Source organism: Epinephelus moara, chromosome 22 (assembly GCF_006386435.1).
Source record: "Epinephelus moara isolate mb chromosome 22, YSFRI_EMoa_1.0, whole genome shotgun sequence".
Taxonomy (NCBI): domain Eukaryota; kingdom Metazoa; phylum Chordata; class Actinopteri; order Perciformes; family Serranidae; genus Epinephelus; species Epinephelus moara.
Genome location: NC_065527.1, coordinates 15,918,787 through 15,935,516, shown reverse-complemented (window position 1 = coordinate 15,935,516; position 16,730 = coordinate 15,918,787). Strand labels below are relative to the sequence as shown.

Genomic DNA, 16,730 nt, shown 5'->3' with positions numbered 1-16,730 from the left:
ATCGATTGCTTTGGTCTAGCTACTAGCTAGGCACACTCAGAGCACATCGATCGGCTATGAGTTTGTTGCACATTTAACGTTAGTTGAATAACCTGCCGTGCATTTACAGAGCAAGTCAGGACATGTGAAAATAATGTTTAGTAATCAGGGCATTCAACCCATAACGGTTGTTTTTAACAACACGAAAAACTGCTTTCTTCATCTCTCCTCGAAGTTGATATCGCACCTTTCCCTGAATGAGGTAAGTTAGCTTAGCTAGTTATCTAGCTGTCAGTGTCAGCTAACATTAGTGGAAGTTTAGTTTGGTGAAACAAGCAAAAACGTTGGCTTTTTAACTTGCGGAAACGGTGTTGGTTGCGTTTGTGTACGTGTTGTCAAAGCCACCCTCGTCTACATTACAAAATTACTGAAGGCTGGGCTCGTTATATCAACGTGCTCACTAGCATAGAGGTTTTTAGTAGTGGCATGCTCTGCCACAGACAGCTTCTGAGAGAAATATCAGAGGATTTGATTTACAGTCAACTACACTGCTCAAAAAACTAGGGGAACATTATTCTGTCAATTTAAGAAGCTGCTTTGGTGCAAATGAAAGTGTCAAAAGAGAGGCAAAAGCAAGACAACCCCAAAAAGGGAAAGGTTTTTCCATGTGGTGGCCACAGACAATTGCTCTCTCCTTATCCTGGTGGTACCTGCAGCCCAATCAGGCAGCACAGGTAGTCCAGCTCCTCCAGGATGGCACATCCATACGTGCGGTCACAAGAAGGTTTGCTGTATCTCCCAGCACAGTCTTAAGAGCATGGAGTAGATACTAGGAGACCGGCTGTTACAGGAGGAGAGCTGGACAGGGCTGTAGAAGAGAATCAACCCAGCAGCAGAACCAATATCTGCTCCTTTGTGTGAAGAGGAACAGGAGGAGCACTGCCAGAGCCCTACAAAATGACCTCCAGCAGGCTACTGGTGTGCATGTTTCTGACCAAACTGTCAGAAAGAAGTTGTTGGGAGTGCATACAGGCACACAGGGACCATACACACTACTGAGTCACATTATGAGTTGCCATCATCAAATTCCTGAATCCTGGATCAGCCTGTCATTTCAATGTTTTACTTTGATTTTTGGTGTGATTTTGAACCAAGCCCTCAGTGGGTTGATGATTTTGGTTTCCATTGATCGTTGTTACGTCATTTTGTTCTCAACAAATTATACAGTGTACATCAGTAAAGATTTTCAACTTGAATAATTTGTCCATCAAGATCTGATGTGTGATTTAAGTGTTTTTGGAGCAGTGTATGTGTCAGTCAGAGGAAATATATCCGTAAACATAAGGGGACAAAAAGGGGTTAAGTAACAATTCAACAATTAAGTAGTAAAAACATCAGTAAGCAACATTAAGATGGTCTTATCAAAGATGTCAGTTGTATGGAAATTACTATTTTTTTCACTATTATTTCATTTTGACTGAGTCATTTTAGTAGTAGTTCCCTCGCAGTTTCACTTGGTGGTGACAAAACTTCACATTTTAGATGGAACAGGAGACTGGATAAATGCCCCTGCATTCTTTTAAATTACTGCATGTTCTTGTATCCTGTTTTACTGTGGTCCATTAGCATCTTCATAAATCCACAAAGAACATTATCTTCCAGATGATGTTGTGTGATGTAATGTGAAGGAGCATACATTAGTGTATGTGACAATTGTACAAGCCTCTCTCCTTTTCCATTTGGCTGCTTCTCCAGTGAGGTTTGTCATCTGTACACAGAAATTAGGGCTGCACAAAATGTTATCTTGATGGTAATGTGGCCAAGTGCAATATCCAGAATTGCAGGAACTGCAGTTTTTTTTAAAGGCAAAATGGGCAACATACCATTATAAATGAATCACGGTGGTGCTGTAGAGATGCCCCAGCCTACAAATCATATTCCAGACATAATGGAACATGCTTGTGTGGTACAGACCCCAGCAAAAATCAGATCATCATCATCATGTATATATATCAGTGAAAATGAAATGCAAACATCACCATTCCTTCTAAAATTGTGACTCATAAAGCAATTGCAATATCAGTCCAAATTATTGCAATATGATTTTTTTCTCTTTTTTACATATTGTGCAGCCCTAGAAGGAATCAGAAGCTGTTTTAAATGACTCAAATGAGCAGAATCTGTTTGCTATGAGAGAAGAATATGATGCAGACTTTATCCTTTAACAGTGCCATGGCAATTGAAAAGTACAACAGCGAAAACTTTGTGTGTCTGTGTTCAGAACCAGGCGTTGGAGTTGTCTTGGGGTCATGGATCTCCAGTGTTCCTCAGCTGGGCCCCCAGCAGAACCTCCTCCACCCTGGACAGCCATAGAGTGGAGCTGTGTCGACAGCTGGGAGAAAAGCTGGGTCTGAAAGATGGAGAGCAGGTATAACTCCACAATGAGCAGTTTGTTCTGTGCTCTGTTTCCCACTGGAATAGTCCTTAATCTCCACATGACACATGCTGGCAGTCTTTTTACAGTTTGAAGTAATTGTCAGTTACTGTTCAGGCTGACATCATTGACTGACTGGTTGTGTGGTTTCCCTCAGGGCTTCCTGAGAAGATGTCACCAAGTCTTATCAGTGCATCAAGTATTTGTGGAGCCTCTGTCATCTGATGACTGGGAGATCTTGGTGCGTGAACAGCATAGTGACTTAATGTGTAACATTACTAACCCAATGTCTTAATGGTGAAAAATACACTGTATATGTTAATGCATCTTCTGACAATCCTCCCACTACAAATGAGTACACCAGGGACAGACTCTTGTTTGATTCACATCAAACAATATTTTATTGAACGTTTTCTGTTGCTGACACGGCAGGAGCTCCACAGTGCAGCGCTGGAGCAGCAGCTGTTGGATCAGATCAGAGTTGTTTTCCAAGATGCCGTGTTTCCTGTGTGGGTGGACAGCCACACAGTCATCTACATCCAAATAGGTCAGAGTTAATCCAGTAATTATTATCCTTTGTTGGTAGAAAATAGTCTGTTAAATCTGCCTTGTCTTCCTTTAAACTAAGAAATTCATGGGGGGAACGATACTGAACACACGCTCTGATGCCTGTATGGTTTATATCAGTGCTATGAAAGACATATTTCTAATAACAGTAATAACTTCATTTATATAGCACCTTTTAAAAACACAGTTTACAACGTGCTTTGACAAACAAAGCAAAGCAGAACAAGACCAAGAGGCAATGCAACAATAGAGTCAAAATGTCAAACTAAGGCAAGACAAAACATAAGCTGAAATGAAGATCAAAAATCGAAGGGTCCGTTATGTAATAATCCAAAGACATTGTGCAGTTCTCTTGTTTCAACTAGTTAAAGGGGTAGTTTGGAATTATTGACGTGGGGTTGTTGAAGGGGCTAAAGCAGAACATTGCGTTGCACCCTGTAGCATCCTGGTGGTACTCCTGTCTGTTTCTGTAAACTGGGGTCATGCCAGCGACCATCTACCCTAGGTAACACACCTATAATGGATCAATACCTCACACAACCTCACTTTAAAGATCCAAAATATCCCTTTAAGCCTACTTACTAATGTGTTTCTTTAGCTCATTGTGTTTAAATTGCATATATTGGTCAGTATTCATGAACACAGTATGATCTGTTTTTACCTCTGTGCAGCATCACTCTCACCATCTGTGCCCTACGGTCGCTTGGAGCAGTTCACAGAACTAGTCGTCTCTCCTAAGAGCCGTGCCGGAATAAACAACCTCAGTGCTTCTCCAGTGAGAAACAGTGAGAAGCAGCATTTTCACAGACAGCAAAACATGGATGTATCTCCCCCTCCAGGACCGTCATTAGCAAACACCTCCCCTGTCCCTCAAAGCCACCAGTGGGGTGGCATAGCCGACCTGAAGAGCCTGCTACGGTATATGATGAAGGGCACTTATGACCCGGTTAAAGAGCTACCACCTGTACCCGAAGTCCCCGCCCTCCTCACTGACGCTATCTACAGAGTGTGCGGTGCCGCCCCAGACTCTCTTTGCGCTATAAGCCATGCCGCAACTGCCGTTATTCATTTATATCCTGGGAGCCACGGGTTGAATGCTGGGCTGACTGGAGGTCAGCTGCCAGTGACGTATGGCCTGCTCTCCAAAGTTCTCTCCCCTAAAGAAGCAAGGGACAGAGCCAAGCAGGCCATGGAGAAAAAGAAGAACGCAGGTGTCGCTAAAGTTGCTGTGGAAAAGGAGATGAAAGAAGAGGAGGCCATGGTGGTGAGGGTGGTGTGCCATGGTACTGAGACGCTAGCACGCAAGGGAGACATCCATAGTGGAAGAGTGTGGGTGAGTGTGTTGTTATCCACTCTAACCTAAGATTAACTATCACTTTTACTGTAGCTCAGTTCTTTATATGCTGTCATATCTATTGTAATAACTGTGATTTTCAGATCCCACAGCCCCTGGCCATCAGGTTGAACATCATCCCACATTCAACAGTTAGAATTAAGCCAGTAAAATCACCCATCAAAGTAGCCTCCGCTATACGCCTACAGCCCCTAATACCACTGGTGAGTGCTGGAGTAGCCACATGTGGATACAGTGTGGTGTTAGAGATCTTATTTTCATCTGAGTTATTCAGCTATTATCCCTCAAATTGCTAAACTGTCAAATCCGCGTAAGATTTAATCCACCTCTTTTCCTTGTGTCCATGTGATCTGTGACATCTTTTCTTCAGCCCGAGGAGGACGATGAGGCGATCCAGACAGCTTTCCTTGGTTGGCTGCACACTCAGAGCCACGAACCTTTAGCCTGTCTGACTGCACGGTCTGGCACCATCCTCCTACATGGAACTGACGGTGATTCATTCGTACTCTTCTCTTACAAGTTATTGTACAAATCCACCGATGGCGTTATGATAAAAACGACTAAACTACCGAATACCAAAGAGGCCAAAAATAACATAATGCACACATTATAATCACAGTACTTTCAGTTGGAGTAAAATATCACTGTTCTCACACTTTTTTTCGTGTTCATAGCAAAGCTAGAGTTTGCTTTAACTGTATTGACACCGGAACCAGAGAGTGACCCTGCAGACCAGCTGTTTTCACTGGCACCCGCTGTTATCCACAAGAAAAATATACAGGTACACGCACGCACATTATGGAAATTACCAGTTCATATCTTTAATAACAAAAATAGATTGCTGCATGCAGTTTTGGCTTCATGATTTCATACAGGCCATTGATAAAATATAATACCTCAAAGCCTCTGTGATGTTGCCATGGTTTCAAAAAGCTCATGCTTGCCGCTCTGTGTCACTTACAGGTAGACAGAGAGCCAGTGACACTACCAGCTGTGAAATCTACAGCTGAAATGCCCAATCCAGAGCTCCCGTCCCTTTGTATTCTTGGGTAAGCACGTAGCTTTTTGTGAGCTTGTGTGTGGTTTAAACAAGGATCTTTTTCAGCATTTATTTCTGAGGTTGCAAAGGGTCGAAGAATTCCTAAGTGAAGTTGAGGTTGGGATTTTTGGATTCAATTATATAGCGTACCTTTTACGAGTTAATTTATTTGGGGTGGGGATTCATATAAAATGTAATACCAGATCTTATGGCATGTTTTGGTTAAAGTAGTGTAGATGAATTAGAGTGTATTCAGCAGCACACTCTTTCACAGGTAATTTACAAGCGTCTCGTTAAACAGCAATTCAGTAAAATCACAACCCTCTGCATGCGTGGTGCATTTTCCCATCACATGTGCGGCCGACACTTCTGGCAAGTATCATCAGTGATCATAAGTTTTTCAGGTAACCAGCAGATAGTAACCTAAAGCAAAGTACACAGTTTACAACTTGGTAAAATCTTCTGCTAGTTTTTGCTAGCTAGCTGTTACCATGTGGGATGACAATGATGATGATGATGATGATTGAGGAGTTCTAATTAATGAATCAATCTATCTGTTCAATTGATCTATTTTCGTTCTTTACTGTAAAATTGTTACAAACCTGTTAGATTACAAGTGGTAAGGGATGCAACATGAAGCCGATGTTACCAGGCAAACACTACCATTTATTGTTCAGTGTGCTGACAAAAGTTAAATTACATTATCACACACGGAAATGCTTGAGAGGAGCAGAGGAGGCGAAACAAAGGGAAGGGTGGTGAGTGGTGCTAAACTATAAAACAAAGAAAACACATGTCCAAAAAAAAAAAAAGAAAATCACTCAGTTGCTACAGCTGACCAGCTGGGAAAAAGTTAAACAAAAACCTGCCTCGCTACAGTAACCTGTCAAACAAAACACACACTAGCAGCCACCTATAAACCCTAATGTGTCTACACATAACAAACAGTTACTTAGGTGTGATGCAGTGAAGTATAAGAAAGCAAAAAAAACTCACTTAGTCTATCCTCCAGATCCCAAAAACCACTTGGCCTTTCTATTGCCTTGTACAAGTTAACATCACAACGGAATTATTTCCAGCACAGGTTAACATTTAACAAAGAGGTGTAGATTGCGCACATCAAATCACAGCTGCCACTGGCCGTATTACAAATTGGCTTTTATGAATGGGCTGATGGGTTCCTGATTGGCAGCCAAAACCCACGTGGAAAAAAGGGGAGGGATCAGCCGAAGACAGGGAAGCCTAGGGCACATCCACCTGTGGGTGATACGGAGGCAGAGCCCAGGGGAATTTGCTTTTTGGAGTGGTGAGGTGATGTGACCTGCAAGATGACAGAGAGGACTGCACTGCAAAACAATACAAAATCAACACAAAACACAGTCACCTGAAAACTGTAACAAAAACATTTCCTTTATAAAGTTAGTTGTTCACTTTAAACCCAAAGTTTGCACACAGTCCACAAAGTACCTTTCCCCATTAGTTAGCTTGCTAGCTAGCTAACAACATAGCACATTTTACATTGAATGTATTTGACAACTTAGGTCATTTATTTGTCAAAAGAATGGACTATGTCTGCTTATGATACAAATAAAATATTAGTTTCTATCTGTCATATGACATGGTGAATACAGCCTGAACAAATAACCCCTATATATCCATTTTATTCCAATTATTCTCCATAAATCCCCAGGGAATGTTTTCACCTTGAGTATTGAAATTTTGAAACCCTATTTATTTCTCTTCACACCTCTCACTCTTTTGTCTTTCCCCAGTGGGATCAATGAGCTTAGTAGGACTGGATTTGACTTCATCTCCCACAGCCTTCTGGGTAGTCCCCTCTCAAGAGAGCTTGGCACGACTGGACAGGGACTCCAAGGAGGTGCTCTACTCATCACTGGTGCTAAGGTATCTCTCTACATAATAATCATCATGAGAATACTGCTCACAGCGTAGATATTTCTACACTTTTCGGAGTCAATTAAAATAGCCACAATGATGTACTGTGTTGTTATGTATCCTCACAGGGGAGTGGAAAGAGCACTTTGTCCCGAGCCCTCTGTAGGAAAGCTAGAGAGGATCTGGATGCACACGTGGAGCTGGTGGACTGCAAAAAACTACAAGGTTAACAGAGACTACATGTAGATGCTTTGTATCAAAGAAATCTAGTTGAATGTATTTATCATATGGAACAAATGGGATTTTTCCTTTCAGGCAAAAGGGCAGAAACAGTGAGACAGATGCTGCAGGACATTTTTGAACAGGCGGAGTGGAGGCAGCCCTCAGTTGTTCTACTTGATGACCTGGACCATATAACTGGGGCACCGACCTCACCCGAGCATGAGCATGGTCCTGAGGCGCTGCTGCAGCAGCACATTGCACAGGGTAAACCATGAATTCTTTATTTTGTATGTGTGTGTGGGGGGAATGTCTGTGGTCACATCTGTTCAAAGGCAGGGTTGATAATAATCACAGGCCCTGATGCTTGATGATGCTGATTCCTCGTGTGTTCGTGGCTGCAGGTCTGAAGGATGTGGTGGATGGGGTGGTGCTTCACTCCAGCCTGGTGTGTCTCATCATCACCAGCCAGAGTGAGCATTCACTCCACCGCTCCCTGACTGAGGTGCAGGGGTCCCACTTTATCCAGGGCTTTGTACACATCCAGCCACCCGACCAGGTCACCACACGCGCACACACACACATACACACACACACACATGCGCACACTGGCAAAGTTGAAAAGTAAAAACCAACAGCTATCTTGTTTGCTTCTGTTTGTAGGCTCAAAGAGAAGAAATCCTGCGCTGTTTGATACTCAGGAAAACCAGCCTATCCGAGGAGACCTTACAGACTCTGGACCTGGCAGCTGTTGCCAAGGAGACAGAGGGATACACGCCCCAAGACCTGGTACTACTGTTGGAGCGGGCTGTCCATGCCAACACTGTACAAAGAGGACACAGTGACGAGGGTACCCAGGATTTGACCTTTTTTACCAAAGATCAAAGTTCTTCTCTTCATGTCTGTAATCAAGCTAATGCTAGTGTAATACATCTCTCACATTATTTGTTTCTTGTCTCTCAGGTGTCTGTCTTTCTTCGAGGGACTTTGTGCAGGCTCTCAAGGGATTCACGCCTCCCTCGCTGTGGGGTGTAGACCTCCACACCCCAAGTGCCGTTGGACTGGAGAGGGTGGGGGGGCTGAAGGAGGTGCGACAGCAGCTGATGGACACCATACTGCTCCCTGCTAAGGTCAGTGTCAGTGTGACTAATCACAAGAGAACAGAAGTGATACAGTTAAATGATAAACGTGAATGTGATGACAATTCATTCATGATTTATCACCAGTTATTTAAACACCATAATTGCAATTGATTCTTGTAAAGATGAGCAATTAAAAGTCTCAAGTGGGAGTGAGAGCGGTTAAGTGATGAATTCAGACTCATTGATTTTATTTTTTATTTTTAGACACTAATTTATTTAATTAAAGTCACATTCACAAAGAGGTCCATCTCTTATTCTTATTCTCTTACAACTCTTATTCAGTTTAAAGCCTCCTAATTTATTTCTACCATTCTTTTCCATCCAGAACAATAAATGGATGAAGAGTTTTCCTGTTTATAAGATGTAGAATAGAAACTGGTGATTAATGATGGAAGTATTTGAGTACCAACACAATTTCCTAGTTGTTTTTATGATTTGATTTTTGTTATTTCCACTTCTTGTATAACCCACAATACAGAGAAACGGATGAAATTTTACATTATATTTCATCCATATTATAGTGACCAAAATGATCACAGTTACCGATATTATTACGCTATTTTTAAAATGTGCTGAACAGGATGAAAAACTGCTGATACACACTGAAATCATTTCATCAAGCTTCATTTAACTTTTGTTTGCATAAACATTACAACAGTAACATAGCCAGTACCTTACGTAAACATGTGCAAACCATATAAAATGTGCATTAACATTAAAGACAGCTGGTCTTCGAAATGCTTGCTCGAGTGTCTGTTTCACAGAAGATGAGGACAAGGGACCAGTAGCATCACTGGGTTTACCTGCTGCACACCCACTCTGTAAACAAGGGAATAGCAAAACAAGCCCATGTTGCATTTGGCGCCTGCATCTGGGAGACTGTTGCTAAATTTGGTTGAAGCTGGACAGTATTTATCATGAGAATTCCAAAGCGCGTTGATCAAGTGCGGTTTTAATGATAATTAAAATTTGAAACGGTAATACTAACTGTAGGGAATTTTACTGTAGTTCATTGTGAAACTGATAACCATTTCATTTCTAACCCACAATAGTACAGTTACTAAAAACACACCAGGTTGTTTGGTGGGTGGATGGTTTTATTCGATCTGTTTTTATAATTACATTTTTGATCCTGCCAGCCCTCATAGTCTTTATTTGCTGTACTCATATTTTTTTTTTTTTTCAAACCCGGGCCAGCAGCAGGTCCTGGAACCTTCTGCCTTCAGGCAGAAACACTGCGAAGTATATGTACAAATCTTACAGCACTGAAGACTGTCTTTTTAAGAAGAACATGCACTTTGTACAGCAGATGGGTCAAAGTTAATGATGAAAATTATACGTATTCACTGCCAAATTAAGTTTACCCCTGACTGAAATTTTATTGGCTTAAAAATATGATAGTGATATAACCTTAGTGAAAAAATAGCTTCATACAGTGTCTGACTTAAATCATGTTGGATGTAGTGGCTTTTTTTAAACAGAAATCAACTGTTAATGCATAAAATACAAATAATGTAAACTCTACATAACTGATTTTGGGTCTTTGGTGTGTTGCAGTATCCCATCCTGTTCTCCAATCTTCCTATCCGCCATCGCTCAGGAATACTGCTGTATGGTGCTCCTGGTACAGGGAAGACCCTGCTGGCCCGAGCTGTAGCCAAAGACAGCGGTATGAACTTCATCAGCATCAAGGTAGGCTCGGCTTTGGCTCTGACAGTCTTTCCTTATTCACAACAAGCTGTATCTGCAGTGACGCAGGATATTTACCTCTCTCTAGGGGCCTGAACTTCTGAGTAAGTACATTGGAGCCAGTGAGCAGGGAGTTCGCGATGTCTTCCAGAGGTTAGTCAACATTTACTCTCTGTCACTTTCTTATGACTCCAGCAGACCTTTATAGTTGCTGGTTTTAATGAGCAACATCAAATATTCATAGCAATTGTAAGCTCCACTGACAATTATTCATGGAGATTCCTCTGTTCGCTCCAGGGCGCAAGCTGCCAAGCCATGCATTCTGTTCTTCGATGAGTTTGACTCTCTGGCCCCCAGGAGGGGCCACGACAGCACAGGTGTGACCGACCGTGTGGTCAACCAGCTCCTCACCCAGCTGGACGGGGTGGAGGGACTGCAGGGTAGGTCATACAACTGTATGCATATTATTAGCTCTGTGCATTGGCAGTCCACTTTAAAGAGCCAAGGGCACAGAATCTATTGCATGTTGGACTAATCAGTGCTACAGTCATGACATTTTGTCCCTTTTTCCAGTTTTGCGCTAAGCTAAGCTAACCATCTCCTGGCTCTAGCTTTGAATTATTGAGCAGATATGGGTGGTATCTGTTCTCTAATCCAACTCTCTGCAAAAAGAGTCCTTAAAATGACAAACTATTCCTTTAATTTAAATGAGTACAATCTATCTTTTTTTTTTGTCGTCATTGCGAAGTCAACCTGGGTGATGAACACATTGCAAACGACTGCGATGGTTCGTTTAGGGATTTTTTAGTAAGTTGAAAGAGAGTATCAGTAAAAAATGAGTTTTAAAATGTAATTATCATTCGTTTTTTTGTTCAGTTTAGTGATTCATTTCTGTGACAAAATACTGTTTATTTCCTTTCATTTTTTTTAATTCAACAAACACTTATTTTAGCAGTGCACTGAAAGCACCAGAAAACTGAGTACACTTAAATATCTGTTTATCGTAAGTAATATTGTTATCACAATATTAAAACCACATAATTGTGTAACACATGTTTTCCTCATATCGTGCAGCCCTAATAAGATTCCTTCATGTTTGCATTTTTAGGTGTATATGTGCTCGCAGCCACCAGCCGTCCAGATCTGATTGATCCAGCTCTGCTGAGACCTGGACGACTGGACAAGTCCCTGTACTGCCCCCCACCTGACCTGGTCTGTTGCATTAAAATCAGCCATGTTGAATCGTCATTTTAATTTCAATACGACATTTTATGCTGGAATTTAGATATGTCTATGTGCAGAATTAAAATTAATGTTCACTGATTATATCCTTGATAGTAACTCCAGCTGTTACATTTCCAGGAGGCTCGTGTGGAGATCCTGAAGGCTCTGACCACCGGCGCTGCCCTGGCTGCCGACGTGGACCTGGAGCAGCTGGCAGCAGCAACAGAGCAGTTTACCGGGGCCGACCTGAAGGCCCTGCTCTACAACGCCCAGCTGGAGGCCGTCCACAACAGCCAGGGCTCCAACACACCTCATGTAAGTACTTAAAAGATGAGTCACTGAAGAGCTCATTTTGAGATTTGGTTGCCTTGGGCTAACAGAGCAGGAAGGCAGGAAGCGGCCAGTCTATTTTCAAATTATGTATGGTTCATGTTGAAGCAGCCAAGCTCATTTTTTTTGTCCCTCAAGGCTAATTAAATGAGGAGTTTTGTATTCCTCTCAGCATGTGTTAGTTGCTCCACTTATTATCAGTGTACAGCATAATTCAAATGATTCCCAACCATGTTGACAAGAACATGATTGAATAAGTTAAACAGCAGGGACGACCAGAGGCAGAATGAGCTTAAATCTAATCTGTCTTAAACTGTAATAAAACAGTGAAGCCACTTTGCTTGTCCATATGTTTTCTGAGCACTACAAAGCCTTGTCTGTTTTTGCATTTGAATGTTTGCCTTCTGTCTTTGGGTGATATTTAGGAATTGACCTCTGGCTCAGACAGCGACATGAGCCTGTCCTCCATGATCTTCCCCAACAACAGCAGTGGCTCAGATGATTCAGTGGGGGAAGGGGACACAGGCGTGGGGCTGGACCAGTCCATGGTTCTCCTGGAGCCCAGTGGGCTTCAAACAGAAGACGTACAACATCATGGCAACGTCTGGAGAATCTACTTTGGAAGCTCCTACGAGTCAGAGATAGGGAATTCACCGATTTCAGGACTGGTGAGCAGTGCTGGCAAAAAGCCTTTTTATTATTTTATTTCCATTTACGTAAAATAGAGCAAGCTGTCATGTCTCTTGGCAACTCTACGACTCTGTAAAGGAATAGTTCAACCTTTTTTTTTGAAATATACATATTTGCTTTCCACCCAAGAGTGAGCTGAAAGGTTTGATATCAGTATCATGATGCGCATTAAGTGTGGTTCTGCAATCAGGACGTGGTTAGCCTAGCTTAGCATAGCAAAAGAATTTTGGCAGGGGGAGACGGCAAGCCTGGCTCTGTCCAATGTGAAAGAAATGCTTTCGAACACATTTGAAACTCACACATGAACATACTTTATTTTGTTTGTTTAATGCAGGCTTCAAAAAATGACAGGAGGCCAAGGGCCAGTTCCTAAACAAGCATTTATAATCATGAATGACATGAATTAGCTCTATACAAACTCTATTTTGATGCTTTTTTATGCTTTCTTTGAAACAGTCATTTCTCCTTTAATTCTTGTCTCTGTCCATTTTCTCTCAACTGCCTCCCTTGACAGAACTCCCAGTGTGTCTCTGGACCAAACTCCATGACCCATGAATTTACAAGGGCATCTGGTCGGGAACCTGGTGGCTCAGTCCCCCCTGCCTACATGTCCTCCCTCCAGAGCGGGTATGAAGAGCTTGGCCCAGAGCAGCTGGAGCGCCTACAACAAGACATAAATAACATCAAGAACAACTGCAGGAGAGCCAATGTAAGTGACAGCAGTGGACGAGACAATATTTATAGCTGCTGTATTCTGATTGCTTTGCTTGTACTCTCAGGGTGTCTGCAGGGTCTTTGAGTATTAAAAGTTGATGAATCAATTTAGCGATAGTTAAAGCCCAGTTCAGACCAATGATTCGTGACGAGGCAAAACCATTTTAGAACACTGCAGAGAAAAGTTGCAGCGGTGTTGTCTGAGCTCGACTCAAGCCAGCTGATGGTGACACCTGCAACTCAGCTGGTCAATCGCTGACTTTTTTCTCACATGCTACACCTACTTTTTTCTAAAATGCAATACTATAAAAAAATTTAAGACAGTGTTTATGTTTTACTGTGTTATGACATTTTTGACACCATACTATACTATGACTTTTTTTCTGATATACTTTCCCATATTTTTTTATTTATTATACTATGAGTTTTTTAAATATACTTTATTACAACATTTCTTACACATTATACTATGACATTTTTTTTTACATACTATGATATGACATTATTTGACATACTATACTTTGACTTTTTTCTTACATACTATGTCAAAAAATGTCATGGTATAGTATGTAAGAAAAAAAGTCATAATATAGTTTGTCAAAAAATGTCATGGTAAACTATATTATGACTTTTTTTCTTGCATACTATACCATGACATTTTTTGACAATACTATACTATGACTTTTTTGACATACTATACTATGACATTTTTTTTTTACATACTATAATATGACATTTTTTGACATGCTATACCATGACATTTCTTGACATACTATACTATGACATTTTTTGACATATTAAACTATGACTTTTTTTTCTTACATACTATAATACGACATTTTTGGCATACTATACCATGACATTTCTTGACATAATATACTATGACTTTTTTGACATACTCTACTATGACTTTTTTGACATACTCTGCTATGACTTTTTTGACATACTATACTGACTTTTTTTCTTACATACTATGCCATGACTTTTTTTTGACAAACTATACTGTTTTTTTTTTTTTTTTTACATACTATACAATGACATTTTTTATATACGACTTTTTTACACATACCACGCTATGACATGTTTGTGACATACTATACTATGACATTCTTTATGGCATACTATAAATGGGTCTAAAAAGGTATTAAATTTACCTTTATAATTCCTGCCTATACCCTGACTCTACTGCTTTATGTATGGCTCTGTTCAATACTGCAGTCTTTATGCTCAATTACATTCCATATTCGTTTCTATTGATTTAAAACCAGTTCATTCTATTTTACTCAACTGTTGGATTTTCTATCAACCGGTGTTGTTAGATTGCTTATGTACTGTAAGCTACTGTTTGCTTGATTCCTTTTGTTCTTTGTGTGTAGGAGGACTGTGTCCGGGTGCATTCAGCCTCCAGCCAGCCAGGCTTGTTGTTGTGTCGGACCCATGTGAACTCTGCCCTGGCTGTGACCAGACCGTCTCTCAGCAAAGCCGACTGGAACATATACACAAAACTGTGAGTATTAGGACATCGGATTGGACTGCTATTCCACAGTCACAGCAATACAAATTACGCTTACATTGATTTATGAAACCACTGTAACAAAAACTGTTTGCTCTGCAAGAAGTAAAGAAATCGTTTCGCAGCTTTAATTTATTCTGGAAAAAGTGAGCTTTTAATGGTTGAATTGGCTATGAAACTTATCTCACATATAATGAGCCATTTTGAGTCTCACCTACAGAGGAATATGAAGCGCATTTGAAAAATTGGTGTTTGGAAGCTGTTGCCAAGTAGCAGCAATCAAGGAATATGAATCATTATTATAGTCCCTCTTATAGTATTCAGCATTTTTTTTTTATCATGTTGAATTACTTTGTTGTGTATTTTTTGAAATCGGTGAAATTAAAGCTGAGCTGGAGCAGAGAAATTGCATGATCAGCTATATATAGCTGCTGAGTCATCTTTAATGTGTCAAGAGGAGGTATAAATATCTTATTAAAAGTGGTGGGAAAAAACAAGACAGTATTGTAGATCCTTCCTTATATTAGATCAGTCTATCAAATTGGGTCATCTGGTATTTAATGGTAACTGTTAACAACTTTAAGAAATCTTTTATATTATTTATTTATTATTTATATATTTTTTCCAGGTATGAAGCCTTTGGTGGTGCAGCAGCGGGAAAATCTCCTCATTCAGTCACATTTAAACCTGGACAACGTGTGACTTTAGCTTGATCAGGCATTCATGTTTCACACGTCTAATTTGTTATTTTGATGTTATTTAATAAAAGTTGTTATGCATTAATGTTAAATAGTACCAGAGTTTTGAAGACAGTGTAAATTAATGTTTGTTGAAATGTTTGCTACTGACTTAATTCCAAGGGACACATTAATCTTCTTAAAATGCAATTACTGTATATATGTATAATGTCAGAGAATAAATGATGTAATCATTAAAAATGAAATCTTTATACTAACCTTGCCTGTGTTACTTGATTGCAAACTGATTGTGAATTATCCATTTACAGCCACTGGATGGGCACTGGTCATAGTACAGTATGCCATTAAAATGTCATAAAGAATATCATAGTATATAGTATGCCATTAAAAATTTCATGAAAAAATTTGTAGTATAGTATGCAATATAAAAATGTAATGGTATACTATGCTAAAAGACATGATATAAAAAGTCATGGCATTGTATGCGAATAAAATATTGTAATAATGCCATAGTATTCTATAAAAGTTTAACGAAAAAATACATAGTGTAGTGTGCAATAAAAAAATCATTACATTTTTATTGTATAGTATGCCATAAAAAACAAATAAAGTCATAGTATAGTATGTTGTTAAAAATAGCATATAAATGTAATAGTATAGTATGTCGTTCAAAATTGCCCAAAAACGTCATAGCATAGCGTGACGTTCAAAATTGCATAAAATGTCATAGTGAATGTCGTTCAAAATAGCATAAAAACATCATAGTATAGCATGTCGTTCAAAATTGCATGAAAACATAATGTCATAGTATAGTATGTTGTTAAAAATAGCATATACAGTAAATGTCATAGTATAGTATGTCATTCAAAATTGCATAAAAAATTCATAGTATAGTACGTCGTTCAAAATTGCATAAAAAGGTCATAGTATAGTATGTCGTTCAAAATTGCCCAAAAATGTCATACTATAGTATGTTGTTAAAAATAGCATATAAATGTCATAGTATAGTATGTCGTTCAAAATTGCCCAAAAATGTCATAGTATAGTATGTTGTTAAAAATAGCATATAAATGCCATAGTATAGTATGTCGTTCAAAATTGCATAAAAAGGTCATAGTATAGTATGTCGTTCAAAATTGCCCAAAAATGTCATAGTATAGTATGTTGTTAAAAATAGCATATAAATGCCATAGTATAGTATGTCGTTCAAAATTGCATAAAAAGGTCATAGTATAGTATGTC

General features: G+C 39.8%; 1 protein-coding gene and 1 long non-coding RNA gene across 2 annotated transcripts in view; one reads left to right on the top strand and one right to left on the bottom strand.

The window, feature by feature from the left end:
* The first annotated feature begins 43 nt into the window (after window positions 1-43).
* Window positions 44-15,736, top strand: pex1 (peroxisomal biogenesis factor 1). Its single transcript, XM_050034485.1, has 24 exons — window positions 44-241; window positions 2,261-2,407; window positions 2,571-2,654; window positions 2,846-2,960; window positions 3,652-4,313; window positions 4,418-4,537; window positions 4,705-4,825; window positions 5,009-5,115; window positions 5,298-5,383; window positions 7,146-7,278; window positions 7,398-7,494; window positions 7,585-7,755; window positions 7,893-8,047; window positions 8,152-8,338; window positions 8,452-8,618; window positions 10,188-10,322; window positions 10,408-10,472; window positions 10,617-10,759; window positions 11,428-11,531; window positions 11,682-11,858; window positions 12,299-12,541; window positions 13,078-13,272; window positions 14,654-14,784; window positions 15,419-15,736. Exons 1-24 carry the CDS (start codon window positions 134-136, stop codon window positions 15,501-15,503), a joined length of 3,738 nt encoding a protein of 1,245 aa, XP_049890442.1. The 5' UTR covers window positions 44-133; the 3' UTR covers window positions 15,504-15,736.
* LOC126383813 (uncharacterized) overlaps window positions 13,091-16,730 on the bottom strand; it is a 12,057-nt gene continuing 8,417 nt past the window's right edge. The window contains exon 3 of the long non-coding RNA XR_007569190.1: window positions 13,091-13,224. This is a non-coding gene — a long non-coding RNA (uncharacterized LOC126383813). The remainder of the gene's footprint in view (window positions 13,225-16,730) is intronic.

What these genes read in the sequence shown, in the direction of transcription:
- pex1 (XM_050034485.1), top strand. Translation starts at nt 134, where the DNA reads ATGTTTAGTAATCAGGGCATTCAACCCATAACGGTTGTTTTTAACAAC. An exon ending in GTCTGAAAGATGGAGAGCAG is followed by an intron (nt 2,408 to 2,570) that starts GTATAACTCCAC and finishes GGTTTCCCTCAG; the next exon opens with GGCTTCCTGAGAAGATGTCA. An exon ending in TCCATAGTGGAAGAGTGTGG is followed by an intron (nt 4,314 to 4,417) that starts GTGAGTGTGTTG and finishes TGTGATTTTCAG; the next exon opens with ATCCCACAGCCCCTGGCCAT.